Genomic DNA, 25,628 nt, shown 5'->3' with positions numbered 1-25,628 from the left:
ATAATTGGTCAAATAGGTTTAAAGGTGTCAGCTTCATGAAATGCAAAGAATGATTGTGGAACTTTCACAAACTGAAGGGACTAAGGTGGCATGACTAAATGTAGTATGGAATTCTAGATTGGATCTTGGAATAGGAAAGGGCCCTAAGTGGAAAAACTGGTGAAATCTAAATAAAGTTGGTAGCTGATGAAAAAGTGAAAGTGTTAGTTCCTAAGTCATGTCCAACCCTATGTGACCCTATGGACTCTAGCCTTCCAGGCTCCTCTGTCCATGGAATTCTCCAAGCAAGAATACTGGAGTGAGTAACCATTCCCTTCTCCAGGGCATCTTCCCCAGCCAAGGTCGAATGCTTCACTGTCTGAGTCACCAGGGAAGTTTTGCTTAAATTGTTTTTATCTCTTTCTGAAGTGTGTGTGCTACAGTCTTTGAAGAGTGGCTACAGTAATACCTGTCTCATTTACATCCCTCACTGAATCATCTCCCTCATCTCCACCTGTTCCCTGGGTGTAACAGGTATCGTCTGCTTCCTCCTTGTTATCATCAGTCAGCTCAGGATGAAATTCATACATTTCACAACCACTGAAAACTGGTGCCTACCCTGTTTTGAAGTCCTTCTTTCCATTTCTTGCTCAAGTTTATCCATCTTTTCTTGTCTTTTCCTTCCATATAAGGAAAGATTCTGGACTTCTTTTGGCAGTATTTGGACCTAGGGCAGAACACTCTATTACATCTTGTAATGACATTTTCTGTTCATTCTCTTCTTTCTTTAAGAAGGATAAACAACACAGTATAAATCCAGAAGGAAGTGTGTCATGATGCATGCAGATATCTGCCCCTCCATGGCATACCCAAAGCCAGCCATGTTTGTTGTTTCTAGTAGTTCGAGAAAGTATTTGCACACTCTCAATTTTGGAGTTTTTCTTTTCTGCCTTATTGTGTTTCTTTTATTCTCATGCTAATTATCTATAGTATATTTTTCAAGTTCTTCACTGCTTGCATCGCATTTTCTCACTGCAGTCGAGAGAGAACCTGCACTTAGCTCCCTAGCGCTCCGCCCGTGCATGTCCCACAGATTCACGATCTGTACCTTTACTTAGTGTTTGAGCAGCAACTACAGGTTTGAAGAGCTCGTTTAGCTCTTGTAATTCTTACTGCTTGTCATCCAGTAATCTTTTTCTACTCCACCTTTTGGCTTCTCTGAGTTGTAGCAGGTTTGGGGGAGGCGGAAGGTGGATTATGGAGACAGCTGGCCCCAGCCAAACTTTTTAGCACATCATGGGGTTTGTATCCATGGTAGGAGGAGAAAGAGGAACACACAGGCTTAATCACTGCACCATACTTTGACTTTTTCCTTATTCATTAGCTAATATATGACTTCTAATGGAATGTGCAGCCCACTTTTATTTAATTCAATTATTAACATAGTTGGGTTTAAATTCTGCCATCTTGCAATTTTATTCCTTTTTTATCTACCGTCTTTTGAATATTTTTGTCTTGATTTTATCTTAGCTGTTGTCTCATTAGCTATTCTCCTTTGCTTTTTTGTCGTGAAGTTGTTTTAGAGTTTTCTGTATATGTAACTTACCACACTGTGCCCTCAGTTAATATTATATATCACTTTGAATAGCATATTTCTGTGCACTCTTCCGTTCTTCACTTTCATACATTCTACTTTCACTTATTATAAACCATCACAATATATCACGATTCTGTTTAGCTTTAGACAATTGTATTTTAATGTGCTAACAGTGCTTTATATTTACTACTAGTAGCATTCTCCATTGCCTTATGGAGATCCATGCTCCCATCTGGTATCTTTTTCTTTGTGTGGTGAAATAGTATTAAAGTTACACTGGCACTTTTCATGACTGAATCATGACTTCCTATTTTCTGATTGAAAAATTCAGCATGAAGAGCTTGGTGACTGATGGCAGTTACGCCACTGTTCGTGATTGTTGGTGTTTTCTTAAGTAAAGCAAGGTTAGACGAGTACAACATGAACACTCAGCAGAGGAAAGAAAGAGGCCAAACAGATGCATCTAGGTAGCTTCATATTGACGCTCTCCTTATCCTACTCAAATGGTAGTCCAGTCTAAGACTTCAGATTGGAGAAAAATGAGCCACAAATATCTACCAAATGTTCTGACAGTTTAACTTTAAAATTACTCTCTTCTGTTGATTGTGCGGCATTGCACTGAGGATATAAAAGAACACAGACAGCTGTCAAAACCATGTTAGTTATGATATGAAATGCAAATGGTGCAAGCTTTAAAACCCTGAAGTAGGTTAAAAACAAAATGTAACTAGATGTTCTGGATAAGAATCGCACCTAAAACAAAATTACACAGAATAAATGGATGAAATAAGAGGATAAACAGAGGTGTAACAGTCAAATGTCATGAAAAGTGAACAGACAGTAGTAACTTTGAGCTCAGTAGAGTTCAACATATAAACGTTAAGTCTGAGAAGTCATTTTTGGCACGATGAGCAATAGTATAATCTTCAATGTAAAAATTAAAATTTTTGCACCAAATAGGATTTGTGTACACAAAACACTATTGTAAATGCCAGAAGGCCTGATAGAACACAATTTCTTTTTAATGTGGCGGAGGTTCATCAATTTTCTTGATGTTTTCAGAAAGGCAGTTTGTGATTTTGGTGATTTTCTCTATCAGTTTTCAATTTTAAAATTTATGGATTTCTACCCTCATTTTTATTTATTTTCTTATTATTTCAGATTTTATTTGCTCTTCTATTTGTGGCTTCCTAAACTGGAAGCATAGATGATTGCTTTTAGAGCTTTCCTTTTGAATGTGTGATTCAGCGCTGTAAGTTTTCCTGTGTAGACTATTTTTACTGCATCCCACAAACTTTGATGAGTTGTATTTATTTTTATTTACTTAAAAATATGTTTAAAATTTTCTTGAAATCTTATTTGACCCATGTGTTATTTGGAACTATATTATTTGATCTCTGCTGTTGCTGCTGCTAAGTCGCTTCAGTCGCGTCCGACTCTGTGCGACCCAGTAGACAGCAGCCCACCAGGCTCATCCGTCCCTGGGGTTCTTCAGGCAAGAACACTGGAGTGGGCTGCCATTTCCTTCTCCAATGCATGAAAGTGAAAAGTGAAAGTGAAGTCGCTCAGTCGTGTCCAACTCTTCTCGACCCCATGAACTGCAGCCTACCAGGCTCCTCCGTCCATGGGATTTTCCAGGCAAGAGTACTGGAGTGGGGTGCCATTGCCTTCTCCGATTTGATCTCTATTTGGAATTTTTCCAGATATATTTATCTTACTGATTGCCAGTTTAATTTTTTTGTGGTCTGAGAGCATACCTTTGTATGATTTCTCTTCTTTTAAGTTTAAGATGTGTTTTATGACCTAGATTATGGTTTCTCTTGGTAAATGTTCTGTGAGCTTAAGTAGAATATGTATTCTGCTATTGTTGGAGGAGGTAGTCTATCAACTCGATCCAGCTGGCTGATGGTAGTTTTCAGTCTTTGCTAATTTTCCCCCTTCTAAATCTGTCAGTTACTGATAAAGGGATGTTAAAAGTCTCCAACTATCATTGTGAATTAAATCTATTTCTCCTTCCAGTCCTGTCAGTTTTTGGCTATTGTATTTCAAAACTCTCTCGTTAGATGCAGACACATTAAGCATTATTATGTCTTTCTGGAAAATTAACCCCTTTATCATTATGTAATGTTTCTTTTTGTGTGATAACTTTCAATCCTCTAAAGTCAGCTCTGTCTGAAATTAATATGGCTATTCCAGGTTTCTTTTGATAAGTGTTACCATGGTTTCACTTACTTTTTTTTTTAACCTACAATTAATACAGTCTTAGATCATATTAATTTTTTTAATCGAAGTATAGTTGATTACAATATCCTGTTAGTATTGGGTGTATAGCACAGCGTTTCAGTTGTACGTGTATGTATATTTTTCTTTGTATTCAGATTCTCTTCCCTTATAGGTTATTACAAGATAAGGTGTATAGTTCCCTGTGCTCCACAGTAGATCCTTCTTGGTTATCTATTTTATATACAGTAGTGTGTATGTTAATACCAACCTTATGATTTATCTCTCTCCTACTGCTTCTCCCCTTTGGTAACTGTAAGTTTGTTTTCTATGCCTGTGAGTCTTCTTTCTGTTTGGAAATAAGTTCATTTGTATCTTTTTTTTAGGTTTTTCGTATTAGCAATATCATTTGATATTTATCTTTCACTGTCTAGCTTATTTCACTTAGTGTGATAATCTCTAGGTCCGTCTATGTTGCTACAAATGGCATTATTTTATGTCTGAGCAATATTCTGTTGTATATATGTATGCTACATCGTTTTTATACATCCATTCATCTGTCAGTGGACATTCAGGTTGCTCCATATTTTGGATATTGTAAATAGTGATGCTATGAAAAGTGGAGTGCATGTACCTTTTTAAAATTGTGATTTTCCCCAGATACATGCTCAGGAGTGGGATTGCAGAATCATATGCAGTTCTATTTTTAGTTTTTCAAGAAACCTCCATACTGTTCTGCACAGTGGTTGTACAATTTTACATCCCTACCAACAGTGAGGGAGGGTTCCTTCCCCCCACCCCCACATCCTCTCTAGCATTTATTATTTGTAGACTTTTGACGATGGCCATTCTGATCAATGTGAGGTCATACCTCATTGTGTTTTTGAGTCAGAGTTCTCTAATAATTAGCGATGTTGAACATCTTTTCATGTGCCTTTTGGCCATTTGTATGTCTTCCTTGGACAGTTACATGTAAAGGAATGAAATTAGAACATTGTCTCACTCCATACACAAAAATAAACTCAAAATGTACTAGCGACCTAAATGTAAGACCAAATGATCTGTAGTATGGTGCCTGGCACTAATTTTGGAATACTGTTCTTGATTCAAGTGTTTCTTTGGCGCCTTCCTGTCCCTCCTCTTCTCTTAGTCCCGTTACATGTACATTCCATCTTTTATAGTTGTCTCAGAATGCTTAGATATTCTGTTCTTTTTTATTCTTGTTTCTCTTTGTATTTCAGTTTTGAAAGTTTCTATTAACATTTCTTGGAGAAGGCAATGGCACCCCACTCCAGTACTCTTGCCTGGAGAATCCCATGGACGGAGGAGCCTCCCCTAGGCTGCAGTGGATTTGCCTATTTTTGGATATTTCATATAAAGGGAATCATACACTAAAAAAAAAAAAAAAAAGAGTCAGACACGACTGAGCAACTTCACTTTCACTTTTCACTTTCATGCATTGGAGAAGGAAATGGCAACCCACTCCAGTGTTCTTGCCTGGAGAATCCCAGGGACGGGGGAGCCTGGTGGGCTGCCCTCTATGGGGTTACACAGAGTCGGACACGACTGAAGTGACTTAGCATATTAACATTTCTTCAAGCTCACCAATTATTTCCTTGACTGTGTTCTGACTATTGGTTAATCTGTCAAAGACAAAGGCATTCTGTGGTGGTGTTTTTGACTGCTAGCATTTCCTTTGAAGCTTTCTTAGAGATTCCATTTATCTACTTGTATTACTCACCTATTCTTGCTCTATTAGTTCACTTTTTCTACTAAAGCCTTTAGTATAATAGTCATAGCTGCTTCAAATTCCTGGTCTCATAATTCCAACATCTATCTCTCTCTCTGTCATATCTGAGGCTTGCTTTGTATCTTGAAAATATACATTTTTATCCCTTTAGTATGTCCTATAATTTTTTTGTTGAAAGTCAGACATTATGCACTGAGTAAAGGAAATTGAGGTAAATAGGTCTTTAGTGGAGGTGTTACGTGTATCTCATTAGTTCACCCGGTTTGAACATACTTACTAGTTTTAGTGCCTTTTTTTTTAAGGTCTATATAATATAGATGATCTCGTCATCTGTTTTCAACTTGTATGCCTTTTATCTCTTTTTTTCTTACCTTCTTGCATTGACTAAGATTGCCAGAACAATGTTGTATAGAGATGGTGAGAATAGACATTTAATTATTACTAATTTGGAGGAGATAGTATTTACATTTCCCCTTCTGATTATGATATTAGGTATAGGTTTTTTATGCTTGCCATCTCTCGGGTTAAAATTATCTGCTGTTTATTTCCTGAGCACTTTTGTTATGAACAGATGTTGGATTTTGTCAGATATGTTTTTGTGCATTCATAGAGATAACTGTGTAATGTTTCTACTTTAGTTTATTAATATGGTGAATCACATAGATTTTGATATTACATCTATATTACATGCCTAGAATAAACTTCTAAACAATCATGGTATATTGTCTTTTTTATATATTGCTAGATTTTTGTTAGTATTTTTATTTTAGGATTTTGCATTGATATTCATAGGGAGCATTGGGCTATACTTTTCTTTTCATGTACTATCTGGTTTTAGAATCAGGATAATAATGCTAGACACCAAAAATAAATGGTGATCCCTTTTTTATTTTATGGAAAAGTTTGCATGCTGCTGCTAAGTCTGCTAAGTCGCTTCAGTCATGTCTGACCCTGTGCGACCCCATAGACGGCAGCCCACGAGGCTCCCCCGTCCCTGGGATTCTCCAGGCAAGAACACTGGAGTGGGTTGCCATTTCCTTCTCCAACGCATGAAAGTGAAAAGTGAAAGTGAAGTCGCTTAGTCGTGTCCGACTCTTTGCGACCCCGTGGACTACAGCCTACCAGGCCCTCCGTCCATGGGATTTTCCAGGCAAGAGTACTGGAGTGGGGTGCCATTGCCTTCTCCGGAGTTACTATATTTCCTCTTTCAGTGTTGATAGAATGTCCTGTGAAGTCATCTGGGCCTAGACTAAAGAAATTCAGTTTATTCAGTGTATGTTCAGCATTTCTAATTATCTGTTTCTTTTCAAAAAGATTTTATAGTGTTCATATGTGTTTCAAGGAATTTTAATACTTTATCTAATTATTGAATTCATTGACACTTGAGTTGATGGATTATGTGCTTTATTTTTCTATTCCTTTTACCTTGTTTTATAAATTAGCTCTTCCTTTTAGCCAGTTACATTGAAAACTTAATACATTTGAATCCTTTCTTCTTTTATAATATGATCTTGTAGTGTTGTATTTTTACTACCTCTAAGCGTTGCTGTAGCTGCATCATGTAAGTTTTTTTTGGTCATATTATGATTTAATTTTTATTTCAAGATGCTTTTTAATTTTCCTTATGATATCTTCTTTTATTCTATAGATTATTGAAGTATGTTGTTTGATTTACAATATTTGGAGATTTGTTAACTATTTTTATGTTTAGGTTTCTAGTCTAATTCTGTTGTTAAGGAGCATACTTTTATTATTTTAAATACTTTAAATTTTGAGGTTTATTTTATGAAAAAATATGATTTATGTTGATGAGTGTTTCATATACATTGAAAATAATGTTTCTTTGTTATATAGAGTGTTCTATAAATGTCAGTTAGATCAAGTGGGCTAACAGCTGTAAGTTACATCCTTACTGGTTGGCTGCTTGCGTTTATCAGTTGATGAGGGGGGATGAGTAAACCCTGGACTGTAATTGGTGCCGACTCGTCCTCTGTAGTTCTATCACTCTTGCTTTGAACTTGCAGCTCTCTTCTTAGGTGCACCCAGTTTTAAGGCTGTTACAACTTCTTTAAGTGAATTTCATCACCTCATCTAAGTTAGCCAGCTTTTTGCATAAAGATTAGAGTGGCTCTACATGAAATAGAAAATAGAATATAGAGAAAGTCAATAAAACAAAAAATAGTTGATTGTTTGAAAAGATCATAATTGACAAGTTTTTAACTAGATTGGCTAAGAAAATGAGAAAAAAATATTAAAATCACAGGTGGAAAAACATTAATATTGATTTTACAAAAATAAAAAGGATTGTTTCTTAACAATAATATGAACAGCTATATACTAATAAAAAATGGATAAACCTTTATGCGGTGGAAAAATTCCTAGAAACACACAAACTGCCAAAATGACTCAAGTAGAAGTGTGTGTTAGTCACTCAGTCACGTTCAACTCTGCGACTCCATGGACCACTAGGCTCCTCTGCTCTGTCCATCGAATTCTCCAGGCCAGAGTACTGGAGTGGGTTGCCATGACGTTCTCCAGGGGATCTTCCCAACCCAGGGATCGACCCTGGGTCTCCTGCATTGCAGGCATATTCTTTACCAGCTGAGCTACATGGGAAGCCCCCCAAGTAGCAGTGGAAAATTTGAATAGACCTAAACACTAATAAGGACCGATAGGGACAAAGTAAACCGAAAACTCCAATAAAGAAAAGCCCACGCAGGGTCAGATGGCGTCACTCGGGAATTACTCAGACGTTGAAAGGAGAAATGATGCCACCCCTTCTCAGATTCTTCAAAGAAATGGAAGAGTGTGCTTGCTGACTCTGTTAGGACAGCATTACCCTCATTCCAAAGTTATGCAGGCACACAGCAACAAACTGCACAGCAGGATCCCCAGTTAATCCCCACGAAAGTGCTAGCAAAACAGTCAGTGGCAGATTAAAGGGATTATACATCCTGATGAAGTGAGTTTTATTCCAGGAATGCAAAAATTCAACATACTAAAATCAATCAATGTAATACCCTACTTTAATAGAATAAAGAAAAAAACTGTGATCTCAGTTGGTGCAGAAAAAACTTTTGACAAAGTTCAACACTCTTTTCATGGTAAAAGAACCAAAACAAACAAACAAAATTATACTTAGAAAACTAGAAATAGAAAGAAACTTCCTTATCATAATATAAACCATTTGTGAACCCACAGGTCACACACTCAAATGATGAAACTCGGAAAGCTTTTCCCCAAAGATAAGGAAGAAGACAAGAATGCCTACTTTCAGCATATCAACATATCAACAAAAAGATGCTCTTCTTTTCAACATAATACTAGAAATTTTTGTCAGAGTATTTAGAAAGAACAGGCAATAAAATGCAATCAGATGGAAAAGGAAGTAGTAAAACTACTTCTGTTAACAGATGACATGATCTTATATGTAGGAAACACTAAGGAATACACCAAAAAACCTCTTCAAGCTAATAAAATTACACACAAAATATATTTCTATACATTAGATAAAAACAACATGAAAAGCAATTTAAGAAAATTCCATGTTAAATAACGTCATAAAGAAGAAAATATTTAGGGATAAATTTAGTTATTATATAATAATGTATATTATTCTATATAACTACATATGAATTATTATGTGTAATAATTTATTAGACCAGATGGAGTGGATTGATTTATATACATAATATATAATTTTATAAAGTTATGTACATAAACATACATGCATATATAAATGAATAAGTCCATCTGGTCTAATGCATCATTTTAAGCCTTACTGATTTTCTGTCTGGATGATCTGTCCATCGATGTAAGTGGTGTGTTAAAGTCTACCTCTATTACTGTGTTCCTGGCAATTTCTACTCTATTTGCCTTATATATTGGGCTTCCCTAGCTCAGTTGGTAAAGAATCTGCCTGCAGTGCAGGAGATCCCAGTTTGATTCCTGGGTCAGGAAGATCTGCTGGAGAAGAGATAGGCTACCCACTCCAGTATTCTTGGGCTTCCCTTGTGGCTCGGCTGGTAAAGAATCTGCCTGCATTGTTGAAGACTTAGGTTCAATCCCTGGATTGGAAGACCCCTAGAGAAGGGAAAGGCTGCCCACTCCAGTATTCTGGCCTGGAAAATTCCATGGACTGTATAGTCCATGGGGTCACAAAGAGTCGGACACGACTGAGCAGCTTTCACTATATATGTGTTCACTATATACTGAAGGCCTCCTATGTTGGGTGCACACATATATATTTACAATTACTATGTATCTTCTTGGGTTGATTCCTTGATCATTGTGTAATGTCCTTTGTCTCTGGCATTGGTCTTTCAAGTCTGTTTTGTCTAGCTATTTGTACTCCGGCTTTCTGTTGATTTTCATGTTCATGCAGTACCTTTTCCAGCCCCCTCATTTTCTGTCTATGTCGTTACATCTGAGGTGAGTCTGTAGGCTGCATATCTTTATGGGTCTTGTTTTTGTATCTGTTCAGCCACTCTCTGTCTTCTGAATTGAGCATTTAGTCTATTTACATTTAAGGTAATTATCAATAAGTATATTCTTTTTGCTATTTTTTAAAATTGTTTTGGGGGTGTTTGTGTAGGTCTTTTTTTTTCCCCCTTCTTGTTTTGTTCTCCTGGTTTGATGACTATAGTGTTATGTCTGGATTTATTTTTTGTATGTGTATCTCTTACAGATTATTGGTGGTTATCAGGAGATTACTACCATACATACACATATATAATTGTTTTAAGTTGCTGATCTCTGACTTTCAAATGTACTTTAATAATCCTGCATTTGTATTCTCCCCCCTCGTGATTACTGTTTTTGATACCATATTTTAAAGTCTAAATGTTGTATATATCTATTAACTGCTTATGGTGGATATAGATGGCTTGACCACTTTTGTCTTTTAATCTTTCCACTAGCTTTGTACATGGACATTATCCTTTCTTTACTCTGTTGGGTTGGCCAAAAAGTTCATTTTTGGTTTTTCAATGCAGATGTTTTATAGTTCAATTAAAATGCATTAATAAGTGATCCTCCAAACATACTTGTTTGTCCTTCTTAAGGAATACATGCAGGTCTTGTTTTATTGCACTTCACTTTATTTTTTCACAGATAATGCGCGTTTTTGCAAATTGAAGGTTTGTGGCAACCCTGTGCCTATCAAGTCTATCAGCGCAACTTTGCCAAAAACATGTACTCACCTCATGTATCTGTCGCATTTTGAGAATTCTTCAAACATTTCAAACCCTTTCATTATTGTATTTATTATGGTGGTCTGTGCTCAGTGATCTTTAACATTACTACTTTAATTGTCTGGAGGCTCCGTGAGCCACACTTAATGGATGTGCAGTAGATGTTGTGTGTCCTGACTGCTTCACAGACTGGGCGCTCCACCGTTTTTCTCCCTCTTCTCGGGTCTCCTTCTTCCCTGAGACACAACATTATTGAAAGAAGGCTGATTGATAACCCTACAGTGGCCTACCAGCGTTCAAGGGAAAGGAAGAATTGCATGCCTCCCAGTTTAAATCAAAAGCTAGAAATGATTAAGCTTAGTGAAGAAGGCATGTTGCAAGCCAGGATAAGCCCAAAACGAGGCTTCTTCTCCAGTTAGCCAAGTTGTGAATGCAAAGGAAAAGTTCTTGAAGGAAATTAGAACTGCTACTCCAGTGAACATACAAATGATAAGAATGCAAAATAGCAGTATTGCTAATGCTTGTCTGGATAGAAGATCAAAGCAGCCACAGTGTTCCCATAGGCCACAGCCTAATCTGGCGCCATGCCCTGACACTTGCATTCTTTGAAGGCCAAGAGAGGTAAGGAAGGTTCTGAAGAAAATCTTGAAACTGGATGTTGCTTCACAAGGTTTAAGGAAAGAAACTGTCCCCATACATAACATAAAAGTTCAAAGTGAAAGAGTAAGTGCTATGTAAGAAGCTGCAGCAAATTATCCAGCTAAGATCATTAATAAAGGTGGCTATAGTAAACAACAGATTTTCCATGAAGTTAAAACAGCCTTCTTTTGGAAGGAAGATGCCATCAAGGACTTCCATAGCTAGAGAGGAGAAGTCAGTGCCTGGCTTCAAGGCTTCAAAGGACAGACTGACTCTTGAGTTAGGGGCTAATGCAGCTGGTGGGGCTTCCCAGGTGGCTTGGTGGTAAAAACAATCTGCCTGCCAGTGCAGGAGACACAGGAGTCGTGGGTTTGATCCTTGGGCCAGGAAGATCCCCTGGAAGAGGAAATTGGTAACCCACTCCAGTATGCTTGCCTGGAGAATGCCATGGACAGAGGCTCTATGGGCTGTAGTCCATGGGGTCACAAAGAGGCAGACAGTTGAGCGACTGAGCGTGCACGCACAGTGCAACTGGTGACTTTAAATCAAAGCCAGTATTCATTTTATCATTCCAACATCCTAAGGCTCTTAAGAATTATACTAAGTCTACTCTGCCTGTGCTTTAAAAATGGAGCAACAAAGCCTGGGTGACAGCACATCTGTTTACAACACAGTTTACTGAATATTCTAAGCCCACTGTTGAGACCTACTGCTCAGATAAAAAGATTCCTTTCAAAATATTACTACTGCTCATTACCATGCACCTAGCCATCTAGTGGGAATGTACAGCAAGGTTAATCTTTTCCTGCCTGCTAAGACACATCCATTCCAGTCTGTTTTAGTTCACAGATTCCTAAAATGTCGATGTTCACTCTTGCCATCTCCTGTTTGACCACTTCCAGTTTGCCTTGATTCATGGACCTAACATTCCAGGTTCCTATGCAATAGTGCTCTTTACAGCATTGGACTTCACTTCCATCACCAGTTACATACACAACTGGGTATTGTTTTTGCTTTGGCTCCATCTCGTCATTCTTTCTGGAGTTATTTCTCCACTGATCTCCAGTAGCATATTGGGCACGTACTGACCTGGGGAATTAATCTTTCAGTGTCCTATCTATCTTTTTGCCTTTAAATGCTGGACTGGATGAAGCACAAGCTGGAATCAAGATTGCTGGGAGAAATATCAATAACCTCATATACACAGATGACATAACACTTATGGCAGAAAGTGAAGAAGAACTAAAGAACCTCTCGATGAAAGTGAAAGAGGAGAGTGAAAAAGTTGGCTTAAAACTCAACATTGAGAAAACTAAAATCATGGCATCTGGTCCCATCACTTCATGGCAAATAGATGGGGAAACAATGGAAACAGTGACAGACTTTATTTTGGGGCTCCAAAATCACTGCAGATGGTGACTGCAGCCATGAAATTAAAAGATGCTTGCTCCTTGGAAGAAAAGTTATGACCAAACTAGACAGCATATTAAAAAGCAGAGACATAATTTTACCAACAAAGGTCCATCTAGTCAAAGCTGTGGTTTTTCTGGTAGTCATGTATAGATCTGAGAGTTGGACTATAAAGAAAGCTGAGTGCCAAAGAATTGATGCTTTTGAACTGTGGTGTTGGAAAAGATTCTTGAGAGTCCCTTGGACTGCGAGGAGATATAACCAGTCTATCCTAAAGGAAATCAGTCCTGAATATTCATTGGAAGGACTGATGCTGAGGCTGAAACTCCCAATACTTTGGCCACCTGATGCAAAGAACTGACTCATTTGAAAAGACCCTGATGCTGGGAAAGATTGAAGACGAGGGAAGGGGACAACAGAAGATGAGATGGTTGGATGGTATCACCGGCTCAATGGACAGGAGTTTGAATAAACTCCAGGAGTTGGTGATGGACAAGGAGGCCTGGCATGTTGGCAGTCCATGCGGTTGTGAAGAGTTGGATACGACTGAGCGATTGAACTGAAGACACATCCATTGAAGCCCTTGAATTATGGAATCATTTCAATTTTCAAGTTTTATTAGTTGATTCATTTTTTTTAAGGCTGCAGCTGCTGTACAGATTTCTCTGTTGGACCTGGGCAAAGTAAGTTGAAAGCCTGGAAAAGAATCACCATTCTAGATGCTATTAACAACATACCATGAAGAAGTTAAAAGTTCATCATTAATAGGAGTTTGGAAGAAGTTAATTTCAGCCTTCATGGATGACTTGGAGAAGTTCAGGACTTCCATGGAAGAAGTAACTGCAGATGTGGTAAAAATAGAGAGAGACCTAGAATTAGAACTGGAACCTGAAGATAGTCCTGAATTGCTGTAACCTCATTTTAAAACTTGAACATGTGAGGAGTTACTTCTTGTGGATGAACAAAGAAAGTCATTTCTTGAGATGGAGTTTACTCCATCTCAGGAAGATGCTATGAAGATTTTTGAAATGAAAACATAGTGTTTAGAATATTACATAAACGTGATTGATAAAGCAGCAGTAAGATTGGAGAGGATTGTTTCCAATTTTGAAAGATGGTGTCCTGTGGGTAAAATGCTGTCGAACAGCATTGCGTGCTACAGAGAAATCAGGTGTGAAAAGAAGAGTCAGTTGATGCAACAAACTTCATAGTTGTTTTAAGAAATTGCCACAGCCACCCCACCCTTCAGCAGCCACCACACTGATCAGTCAGCAGCAGACGTAAGCCCGCATGGACACAAAAGCCTCTACCAGCAAAAAGATTAGAACTCGCTGAAGGTTCAGATGATACTTAATATTTTTTTAGCAATGTTATTTAGACATAATGTTATTGCACACATTATAGGCTACAGTACAGTGAAAACATAACTTTTATACGCCCTGAAAAACCAAAAAGTTCTCGTGGCTCTCCTTACTGCTCTTCTAGCTTTATTGCGGTGGTCTGTTCCAGAGTCAGTAATATCTCCAGAGTATGCCTGTGGAGTCATTCAGATCATTTAAAGTCCTGTTTAACTAAAAGCTTCCCAGGTTAGGTGGTACTGCTTCTTCTTATTTCTTTTAATTTTACCATTCTGCTGTTCAACTGCTAGTGTACATCCACAAGGGGAAGCTTGAATATATAACTTAGGAAAGACAAGCATGTGTTCACCTGTGACCTGTCTCATCGATGCTGCCCTCTCTGCCTCTCTTCCGCAAATTAAAGACTTCATCTTTTCATGCTCAGCTTTTAAATCCGCTACTTATCTTTCTTCATTTCTCACCAAAACCTTGTCCCCCTCAACCTAGGAGTTCTCTTACCACTGCTTCTTTTCTAGGGAGTTGATCTGGTGTGATAATGAGAGAGGATTGTTGTCATTACAGGAACTTGAGCAAAGGAGCTAGGTTCTTGGTCATCCTCATAGAAATATAAATGAATTTTTCTATTAACGTATTATGATTAATGGTTGGTAGCCTTATTAACATTGCTTTCCTGTATTTTAGGTTGAATAGACTTTAATATTACTGCCTGGGAGCCACATTGTATAGGATTTTTAAATTTTCTTTTCTGTCTGTTGAAATAAGTCTTAGGTTTTCTTCAATGTATGTATAAGCTGGTTTATAAGTTGAAAATTGCCTATATATATAAAATTTCTCCCCAATTTACATACTCATTTAACTTTTGCCCATGTTCTTGAACATTTCTAATCAGAAATAGTAATGAGTGGCTGCCACACTGCTGCCGCCGCCAGACAATACTATGAAATCTCCTGGAGGAGGGATAAAGAATAAATTGTTTCAGCAGGTTCTTAGTGAACCCTGAATTTATAATGCATGCAGTTTGCCCATCATCACTATCACAGAAGCATTCAGTAAGGCCCTTTGCATTTCACTAATGAGAACACTTTTACCTTTATAAGCAGCCCTTCTCCAAGTGTTCCTGAAATCTTCAAATATGCCTTGTACCTATGGATGCTTGTGAATAATGTCACCTATCCACAGACCTACAGTCAAAAGCCCTTCTAAGTTCCAGATGTATTCATTAAATATTGAATGTGCGTTATAGCTAAAATATAATATGACTCACAAAGAGTCATAGCTAAAATAGTCATTTTCTTGGGGTCAATTTATGATATAACAATTGTATATTAGTGTGATATGTACGGACTCTTGAGAGTCCCTTGGACTGCAAGGAGATCCAACCAGTCCATTCTGAAGGAGATCAGCCCTGGGATTTCTTTGGAAGGAATGATGCTGAAGCTGAAACTCCAGTACTTTGGCCACCTCATGCAAAGAGTTGACTCGTTGGAAAAGACTCTGATGCTGGGAGGGATTGGGGGTAGGAGGAGAAGGGGACGACAGAGGATGAGATGGCTGGATGACGTCACTGACTCGATGGACGTGAGTCTGAGTGAACTCCAGGAGTTGGTGATGGACAGGGAGGCCTGGTGTGCTGCGATTCATGGGGTCACAAAGAATTGGACACGACTGAGCGACTGAACTGAACTGACTGATACCTTGGATCCCTTGGTGCATTTTTTTATGAAATCAAAGTGAACATTATGGACATGAATTACTATTATATAGTAATTTTGCAAAAATAAAAAATAGTTCTTGAGTTTCTGTTCATCTGTAAGGATAATTGGCATGGAAAAGCTTGGCAGATAATATAAATCTTGTTTGTCATAGATCTGTTAGTTTTGTCTGAAATAAATCCTCTTTCCATATTCCCATTTTTCCAATACCTGTGTATATTGGAATACACAGACGTGCACACACACACACTCACAAACCATAAAATCAGTTTCTCAGAAGAATTGGAGATTAAATAAATCAGGATCTTTGCCTAATTTTAGTTACTCTCTTGAGTTATTTTAAAGAGGTGAAGCTATAGCACCAGATTAGTGCCTATGACAAATCTAAGCATTTAATAGTTGACAGTTTTTACTATCAGGGCCTGTGTTCCCAGTACTTTTGATCCATGTATGTCGTTACAGAATGGTGTGTGAGATAACCACATTTATTTAATTAAAACGGCAATTAAAGTTCCATAATCTATGTCACCGTTAAGTCAGCAAAAATAAGACTAGGAGCTGATTGTGGCTCAAGATCATGAATTCCTTATTGCAAAATTTAGATTTAAATTGAAGAAAGTAGGGAAAACTACTAGGCCATTATAGTTCAAGGGATTGGATCTGATAGACAGTGTGCCTGAAGAACTATGGACGGAGGTTTGTAACATTATACAGGAAGTGGTGACCGAACCCATCCCCAAGAAAAAGAAATGCAACAAGGCAAAATGATTGTCTGAGGAGGCTTTATACGCTGGATTTAGAAAAGGCAGGGGAACCAGAGATGAAATTGCCAACATCTGTTGGATCATAGAAGAAATAAGCGAATTCCAGAAAAACATCTATTTCTGCTTCATTGACTGCCTTAAAGCCTTTGATTGTGTGGGTCACAACAAACTGTGGAAAAGTCTTCAAGAGCTGGAAACACAAGACCATCTTACCTGCCTCCTGAGAAACCTGTATGCGGATCAAGAAGCAACAGTTAGAACCGGACATGGAACAACAGACTGGTTCCAAATTGGGAAAGGAGTACATCAAGGCTGTATATTGTCACCCTGCTTATTTAACTTATATGCAGAGTATATCATGTGAAATGCCGGGCTGGATGAATCACAAGCTGGAATCAAGATTGCTGGGAAAAATATCAGTAACTTCAGATACACAGTTGATATCACTCTAATGGCAGAAAGCGAAGAGGAGCTAAAGAGTCTCTTCATGAAGGTGAAAAAGGAGAGTGAAAAAGCTGGCTTGAAACTCAACATTCATAAAACGAAGATCATGGCATCCAGTCCCATCACTTCATGGCAAATAGATGGGGGGAAAATGGAAACAGTGACATATTTTATTTTCTTAGGCTCCCAAAATCACTGCAGATGGTGACTGCAGCCATGAAATTAAAAGATGCTTGCTCCTTGAAAGAAAAACAGTGACCAACCTAAACAGCATATTAAAAAGCAGAGCCATTACTTTGCGAACAAAGATCTGTCTAGTCAAAGCTATGGTTTTTCCAGTAGTCATGTACGGATGTGAGAGTTGGGAGTATAAAGAATGCTGAGGGTCAGAGAATTGATGCTTTCGAACTGTGGTGCTGGAGACGACTCTTGAGAGTCGCTTGGACTGCAAGGAGATCAAACCAGTCACTCCTAAAGAAAATCAATCCTGAATATTCATTGGAAGCACTGATGCTAAAGCTGAAGCTCCAGTACTTTACATTAAGCTACTTAATGTGAAGAACTGACTCATTAAAAGACCCTGATTCTAGGAAAGATTGAGGGCAGGAGAAGAAGGTGGCGACAGAGAAGGAGATGGTTGGATGGCATCACCGACTCAATGGACATTAGTCTGAGCAGACTCCAGAATACAGTGAAGGACAGGGGAGCCTGGCGCGCTGCAGTCCATGGGGTCGCAAAGAGTAGGACAGGACTGAGAGACTGAACAACAACGAAAATTACCCAGCAGTAAAGTGGATGAGCTGTCAGTACATGCAGTGACGTGGATGAGTGTCAAAATAATCATGCTAAGTGAAGACAACCAGATGAAGAATACATACTATTCGATTCCAAATACATAGAAGTCGAGAAAACATAAGCAAATCATTCATGACAGAAAGCAAATCAGCTGTTGCCTGCAGGTGAATAGAAGAGAGGAGGGGATTACACAGGGTTATGAGAAAACATCTACAAGTGACGGGTGAGTTCATCATCTTCATTGCATGGGGGTATACATACGTCAAAACATGAAATTGTATACTTTTTTGTATAGTTTTATATTAAGATATATTTACAATTTGTGTCAACCATGCCTCAATAAATCTTTTTTATAAGGACTTGCTCTCATGGAACTTACATTTTATTGGGGAGGAGACACAATTATGACAGTAAACCTGTATTTTTTCTGCGTGTATATATAGGTAGATGTGCATCGGATATTGAAAAGTTTCTGAAGAGAGAGCAGTGTGAGGGTAGAAGGTGGTGGGCGGGGCGGGCGGGCGTCTGAGAGAGGTGGTCAGGTAATGCGGAATCATGATACCTGAACAGAGCCCAGTTTGAGCTCCCTGTTGTAGTGTGAGAACTGCATAAAATTCGTTTCAGGTTTTTTTTTTTAAGTTTCAGGTGGCCATTCTCTCTCTCATCTAAAAAGATAACATCTTTCCCTTAACTTGAAGGCAGATTTAAGTTTCTGCCTTCAGAAGGAAACAGATGGGAAGGGTGGGCAGAGATAAGCAAAACCTAGTCTGCATTCTCAGTAGAAGCCATTTCTGCTCTAAGAATTTCTTGTGCTTAATTTCTTATTAGAAGGGTGATACCTCTTTTTGGAACATTTGTAGAATGGTGAATCAGAAGGAAAGTTACAACCAAAACCCCTGTCTTCTAGTTGCCTGCAAGAGAGGCAGTTATCCCTCTGTTTTCTTGAAGGAAAAACCCAAGTTCTGCTGGCACTGTCACCACTGATGTTCCTGTATGTCTGTGATGCCATTGAGGGATTTGCAAACTCATGCTCTCGTGGGACTTTTATTTTATTGAGGAGGAGGTGTAATGGTGATGTGCATGTGTATGTGTCAGATGTTGAAAAGTCTTGAAGGAGGATAAAGCAGTGTGAGATTGCACTTTTGAATGAACAGAAGAGGGAAGATTTCCATCACTGGTGTGATCTGCTTGCTTGTGTCCAGTCATCCTAACAGAGCAGCTGGAAATATGTTGTTATCTTAGCAACAGCTGATCAGTGCAACCTGAATTTGATTCAGTCCCCCCAAGGAAGAGTGCTTGCTAGTGATAGAGACTTGAGAAAGAATGTTCAAAAGAAAAGAAATTTCAAATGCTTTATAACATGTGCTATAAACTGAAATGCAGTCCTTTATTTTGAAAACATGCTTATAACTTTGCTTACCCCTTGGTTTTTTAAAGCATAGTCCATCTAGAGAATAATTTAAAGATCTTTGTCTTACTATTTAACATAAATTTGGTGACAGGAAGTGTGGAAAGTGCATTGAGTGATGCCAGTTGGGTATTTGTTTCTATAAAATTTTTATAAAAACATACTAATTTCTGTCATTCTGTTTTTCATTTTTCTGTCTTCATGGTATTCATCAGAGCATCAGAATGAATACCACCATTCATCAGAGTAGCTCTGGGGCTGGGCTCCCTATGTTAAAAGAAACCTGTTGACTCTCACCTGTGAGGATGGGAGCCCTGAGGAGCAGAAGCCCCCTGCTGGCTCCAGTCCCACTGGCCAGTGGAGGCTACCGATGCAGAGATCCACATGGCTCAGGATTCTGTAACCTTCAGCAGCCCAGGACTTTTCCCCCACTGCGTGCCTGCTGCAGGTTGGAGACAAATGAGTCAGTTCTCTCAATCCTTAGAGTAGTTCCTCCTAATCTTTTGGGTCATGGTTCCCTTTGAGGAGCTGATCAAATCTATGAACAGAACGTCTGCACATCACTTCAGGGGCTGCCACAAGCCCCTTTGCCAGGTACAGAGGCAGCGCTCTATTTGTGACCTAGGTAATAACTGTGTTGTTAAGTTGCATTTTTAATAATGACCTGTTCAGCCAGGCACCTGGAAGAGCTAGGGAAAGCCAGCAAGTGCTTTTCCTGTAGCAGAAGACCCTGTGTTCTGTGACAGCAGTCCAGATCCATTGGTTTTGTATGTACTTTCCTAGGAAAAAATATTGGGACAGACTTTTCAATATCCTCTTCCCATTCTTTTCTTTGATTTTCATTTGTTCTATTTCACATAACCCCTCAAATGTTACATAGAACAACCAAGTACCTACTGTTCTCTGTTTAGACTTAACTTTGAAGCCAAATACCTCCGACCATGAAGCCAAAGACACACCTGCCTTGTACAGTCACCGAGAAGTCTAACGTCATACACGATTCATTCAATACTCACTCTCTAATTTTATCCTAGAAATGTATTTTCCTAAATTAAAGTCTGTTAATAGTACCCTTTTGCTTCTTACAGCTTGTACCTCCTTTTAAGCCTCAAGTAACGTCTGAGACAGACACCAGATATTTTGATGAAGAATTTACAGCTCAGACTATTACAATAACACCACCTGAAAAATGTAAGTAAATCTAGAAGGCAGTTGGTAATGTTCCAATATAATTGAAGAAAACAGCCATTTTTTAAAACTGATTATTTTCTAGTTCAAATTCCATAGTGATATAATTCTATTCCTTTTAAGAACATGGGGTTCTAAGTGGAAATAATTAAAGACAGGTAGCTAAGAGAAAAGTTTTTTTGAGTAAAAAAATTATATGTGGAAAAATTGTAGACTTGAGAATTGTAGACTAAATTTTAGACTAACTGGCTCTTTTCTGTGTGCATGGGTGCTGAGTTGCTAAGCTGTGTCCCACTCTTTGCAACCCTAAGGACTGGCCCACCAGGCTCCTCTCTCCATGGGATTTCCTAGGCAAGAATACTGGAGTAGGCTGCCGTTTCCTTCTCTAGGAGATCTTCCAGACCCAGGGATCGAACTTGCATCTGCTGCGTTGGCAGGTGGATTCTTTACCACTGAGCAACCAGGGAAGCTAATTCTTCCCTACCATTCTCCAATAAATTATTTTGACCTCAACTAAAAGGATTCTGAAATGAAGACCTCCCTTGTTACCCACTGTTCATTCAGACACTACCTTCAGAATTTTGGTAATTCTGGTCTCGTGCTTACTTAGCAGTTTTTTAAAATTCACTTTAAACTGAACCACCCTTTTTTGCTTAGCTTTGTCTTAAGCATTAATATCTGTGAAGAAATAATTTAGTTTGCTAATAGTTTTTGATAGTTAAATTACAAATTTATTAAAGCTATATGTTCATGTACCACTTAAAATCGTTCCACATGTACTAGTGTGTACCCCACATTTTAATGAATACCTTTCCCTTAATGGGAAGAAAAGTTTATAAAATATAATTTATAAGCTTTCTTGCATGTTGACAGAGGCCTGCATCTGTCACCATTAGTTTAGGACTGAGGCCAAAATTGAGTTTCAGGGACAAATTTGGATAGCTAGACGATTTCTTCAAATCACACATCTTGCGGCTCACACAGTAACGTCGTATTAGTTTTTCCTCCTTTTTTTCCCTTTATATCCTTCTCTACATTTCCTCTCCTCTCTTTTCCTTTTTAAAAAGCAGACCAGTTGATAGTGCTGATTTACACTGAGCATCCACGAGAGGGAAGATTGAAGTACTGTTGCACCGGTGGATGTGGTCAATGCTTTGAAAGGCAAGATAGGAGTCGTCTAGGCTGCGTTTTTAATCTGAGACCTATGGCTGACAAAAAAGAGGGATCATAAATACTGTGAAATGAAAAATATGTGTGCATATATACTTTTCTTTCTTTAGATTTCCAAGAATTTAAGATCCTCTTAACTTTCATTTTATAAGGGAAAAAATTAAAACCCAGAGAGAAGAGGAGCTTTCCCAAGTCCCGCAGGTAGTATGAGCTGTAGTCAGGAGCAGGAGTCACAGCTTGGCCAGTGGTAACCTTGGTGACCTTGTGAACTGGCAGCATACTGAGGCCCTGCTCGTCGTGTGTCACCAGCGGTGGGTGCAGGGCTTCATTGCTAGAATCAGAATCTCTGAGAGCTGAAGATGTTAGAAGGCCTGTGGAGTTGTGGGCAGTCAGCTAAGGACCATCTGAATAGGAGCAGTGGGCACAGCCATGGCGTGGTTTTCCCTGGCCCAGAGTAGGCTGTTGGTGATACAGTTTAATTGTCTGCAATTCTGGGCAACACCATTGAGTTGTTGGACTAGCCTAGAAGTACTTCCACCAGAGAGCGTTTTGGGGGCCTCCTCATTTGTATATAACCTTAATTGTAATCAGACCACGTCATTCTCCTGCTTCGAACCCTCCAGGGGCCTCCCAGCTGCACTGTGAACCTAGCCGCTGACCCTGGCTGCACAGCTGTCAGATCTGGTCCTGTCCCCCTCTCTGACCTCATCCTGTCTGTCTTCTTTGCAGTCCCTGGGTTCCAGCCCCGCTGTGAACACACAGTGTGCCTCAGGACTGTGTTTGCCGTTCTCTGCCTGGAATTCTCTTTTCCCAGACATACGCATGAATAATTCTTACTTGTCCTTCAGATCTCTAAGTGTCACTGTATCACAGCACTTTCTTTAGCCTCCTTACCTTAAAAACAGTGCAACCCCTCAGACCCCATCACCCCACCCCCTAATTCTGTACATTGACACCTTTACTTGCTGGAATCCTTCTGGTTAATTTGTTAGTTTGTTTTACTGTCTGTTTCTCCAGCTTGAACATGGTAGCTCTGAGAAGAAGGATTTGGTTTGTCTTATTTGCTGCTAGCCCCAGCTCTGAGTTAGGTACCTGGCTCAGCATAGGTATTCAATGCATATGTGTTAAGTGAGTAAAGAAACAGTCTCTAGTGAGGCCTGGGCCAGGAGGAGGCCCGGCTCGCTCCAAACAGTGCTGCTGCCCATCCCAGCCCAGAATTTGTGTTTGGCTGACGTCCTTATGCGATTTCACACGGAGCGTGGTGAGGTTAAATAGAGCTTTTGGTATTCGTGGACTCTAACTCTTCAGTTCAGTTCAGTTCAGTCGCTCAGTCGTGTCTTAGGACAAGCTAAATGTGCTATTTTGAGAGTCATAGAGATAGGTAGGCCATGTAAATGCAAAACCATGAGTGCAGATTTTATTCCAGAATGTTAAAAGGAAAATATCTGTGTGGAAGAGAAAGGTGGGTTGAAAAAGCCCTGGACTTGGGCCCTGTTTGTCTCCCAGCACCCTACACTAGCTCTGGAATGTGGCAGGTCACTCACTCTGTGTGCCTGAGAAGCCGTCTCTTTAGGAAAGGCACCCAGAGTTCTATAGGTGTAAATAACCCTTTTTATTTTATTGAAGCATCAGGTTAACCACAACCATAGTGTCCTTTGATATGTGACCCACTGTGTGGAGAGTGATGATAGGTAAAAACCTAGCGAAAAAGAGCGGGCGTGAGTGGAGGGAGGGGCATGGGGAAGGGACTGCTGAACTGTGATGCTGGCAGTGGGCGGGACCTTCCCCCGCGCTGAGCCCTGGGTGGCCCCAGAACATGCCTCCAGCAGCATCTGGACTGACAGGAGTGTACCCCAGTCTAGGGGCAGGACGGCCCTGTGGATCTGCTGTCGTAGTTTCTGATTCAGGTTTCTAGAGAGAGAAGTCAGATGAGAGAGCTCAGTGGGGTGGGCTGTGGCCAAGGGGCGGGCACCAGCCAGGCTGTCCTCTGCGGCTCAGCCCAGCGTGGCTCCCAGGGCAGGCCGTGGGGCTGGATCCCTGCCTCAGGGCGTGGCCTCAGTGCTTGGGGTCTGCAGCATCTGGCTTCTTCTGGGCACAAGGGCAGTGTTTTCACTTGGGTGATCCGTGGGTATATCCTAAATCCCCTTAAGAGGCGGATCAAAGGAAAATCTGTGAAGCTGTGAACTGTGATTACATTTAACATAATCTTTTCTTCTTGCAGCTTTGAATAGTGTTGCTGGTGAGAGACCAGTGCAGCTCTGAAGCTGCTAAAAGCACAGAGGTTTTGTTCACAAAAGGCCGCAGTAGGACCATTAAGTTAGCGATTGTCTCCCCACTTGCCACCTTGCTTTTGTGGAACAGAATGGAGTTATTTTTTAGAACAAATCAGCAGTTAGAGAGGCAAATGTTCCTTTTTTACAAACAGCTGCAGTAATATGCCAGATTGTCCTCACTGGTGTTAATTAATTGAGCAGATTTTGGAATGTGTCTTCTTGCTTTACATCCATTAATGGTCCTCTGCCTTCCTCTTAGAGAAAAAGGGGATTTCTTTGAGCTTTTGCTGCCATATAATTACTTCGGTTAATGTTCTTAGGAAATCAGGCAACTAATGCTGCCTGGGTCCAGGGATTCGGTTGTATAATATAGGGTTGATCACCCTGCTATTTGGGTTTTTGCACAGTTCACGTCCATTATCATCACTGTTCCCTCTGAACCTGCTTTCTGAGTGGGAATGCATTTGTATGCGTTGACTGGGTGTGAAGGCCTGGCTGAGGCAGCCGGCTGCCCTGTCAGCTGGCACTTCCGTGGAGTGCTCCTTCTTCCTCAGCCCTCCACTGGCATGCACAGTACCAAGGGCTCAGGGGAACCCCTCATTCCTGTCCCAGCACCTCCCCGACTCACGGTTCCTTTTGGGGCCATGAACAGAGACTTGCCCCTCACTAATGCCACGTTCAAAAGAATAGGAGGGAAATGGAGAAGGTGACGTAACTGACTTTAAAGAAGATCCAGATGTGGGGCCCTTGCAAGGTTATCGAGGAGATTTATACTTACGTTCAGAAATGGGATTAACTTGTTCCTGAAGTGTCAGAATGAAAAGTTTCTCTTAACTTTGCTATCTCATAGCAATAATAATCCTCGAAAAGGAAGTCCAACCCCTCCTCCTGTCATGAGCCTGACTGCCCTGGTCTCCAGGCCTTCTTACCTTGGTGCAAGTCCTGGGTGCAGCCCAGGGAGCTGGGCAAGTCCTTCTGTGTCCGAGGCCAGACAACGTCAGACTTCCCACACATGCTGTCTGTTCACTGTGCCAAAACACACCCAGCGAAACAAAGCTGCTAGTGGGGAGAACTGTTCTTTGCAATGTGATTGGCAGAGTCTGAATGTTAAGATTTCAGCTGTCTTTCTGCTAGAGCAGGGGGTCCCCAACCTCCAGGCTACAGACCAGGACCTCCTGTTGGATCAGTGGCATCATGAGATTAGAAATAAGGTGCATAGTAAATGCGTTTGAATCATCTCGAAACCATTCCGCACTGCCTGGTTCATGGAAAAATTACCTTCCACGAAACTGGCCCTGGTGCCAAAAAGGTTGCGGACTGCTGCTCTAGAGAGTTTTTATAGTTTGTGACTCAAAACAGATATGCCATCCTCTGTGTCTTCTGTCTTTAGTATATCTGAAAATACTGTGGAAGGTATTTGACCTAAAAGATGCCTGTGGTTTGCTTGGTACCTAACCAGTTATTTTATAAGGAGGCACAGATTTCCCTAAATCACAGTGCTGTCTGGAAATGCTGAGTTTAAAAGGTCTGTTTGCAAGAGGAGGGTTTACAAGGAGCAGGGAACCACAACTGCTTCTTGATGGATTGTGTCCTACCTAATAAAATGATATTTTCTGGGATATTCAAGGCTACAAATTTTGGTTAGCATCTTGATCCCATTTCTGATGATGTGAAAGTCACTCAGTTGTGTCCGACTCTTTGTGACCCCGAGGTCAGAATACTAGAGTGG

The 25,628-nt window shown here is 39.9% G+C and overlaps 1 protein-coding gene and 1 pseudogene across 5 annotated transcripts in view; one reads left to right on the top strand and one right to left on the bottom strand.

The window, feature by feature from the left end:
- AKT3 (AKT serine/threonine kinase 3) overlaps positions 1-25,628 on the top strand; it is a 282,206-nt gene that overhangs the window by 249,302 nt on the left and 7,276 nt on the right. For all 5 annotated transcript variants that reach the window (XR_011467308.1, XM_070385355.1, XM_070385356.1 and 2 more), the window contains one exon: positions 20,357-20,459. Coding sequence is in view for 4 of the 5 variants with exons in the window: in XM_070385355.1 (XP_070241456.1) it covers positions 20,357-20,459 (103 nt within the window). In the remaining variant the exon portion in view is untranslated. The remainder of the gene's footprint in view (positions 1-20,356; positions 20,460-25,628) is intronic.
- On the bottom strand, positions 19-19,654 carry LOC138991237 (zinc finger CCCH domain-containing protein 15 pseudogene; annotated as a pseudogene).

The sequence above is a fragment of the Bos mutus genome, chromosome 16, assembly GCF_027580195.1.
Source record: "Bos mutus isolate GX-2022 chromosome 16, NWIPB_WYAK_1.1, whole genome shotgun sequence".
In the NCBI taxonomy this organism is placed as follows: domain Eukaryota; kingdom Metazoa; phylum Chordata; class Mammalia; order Artiodactyla; family Bovidae; genus Bos; species Bos mutus.
This window is presented reverse-complemented; position numbering and strand designations above follow the sequence as displayed.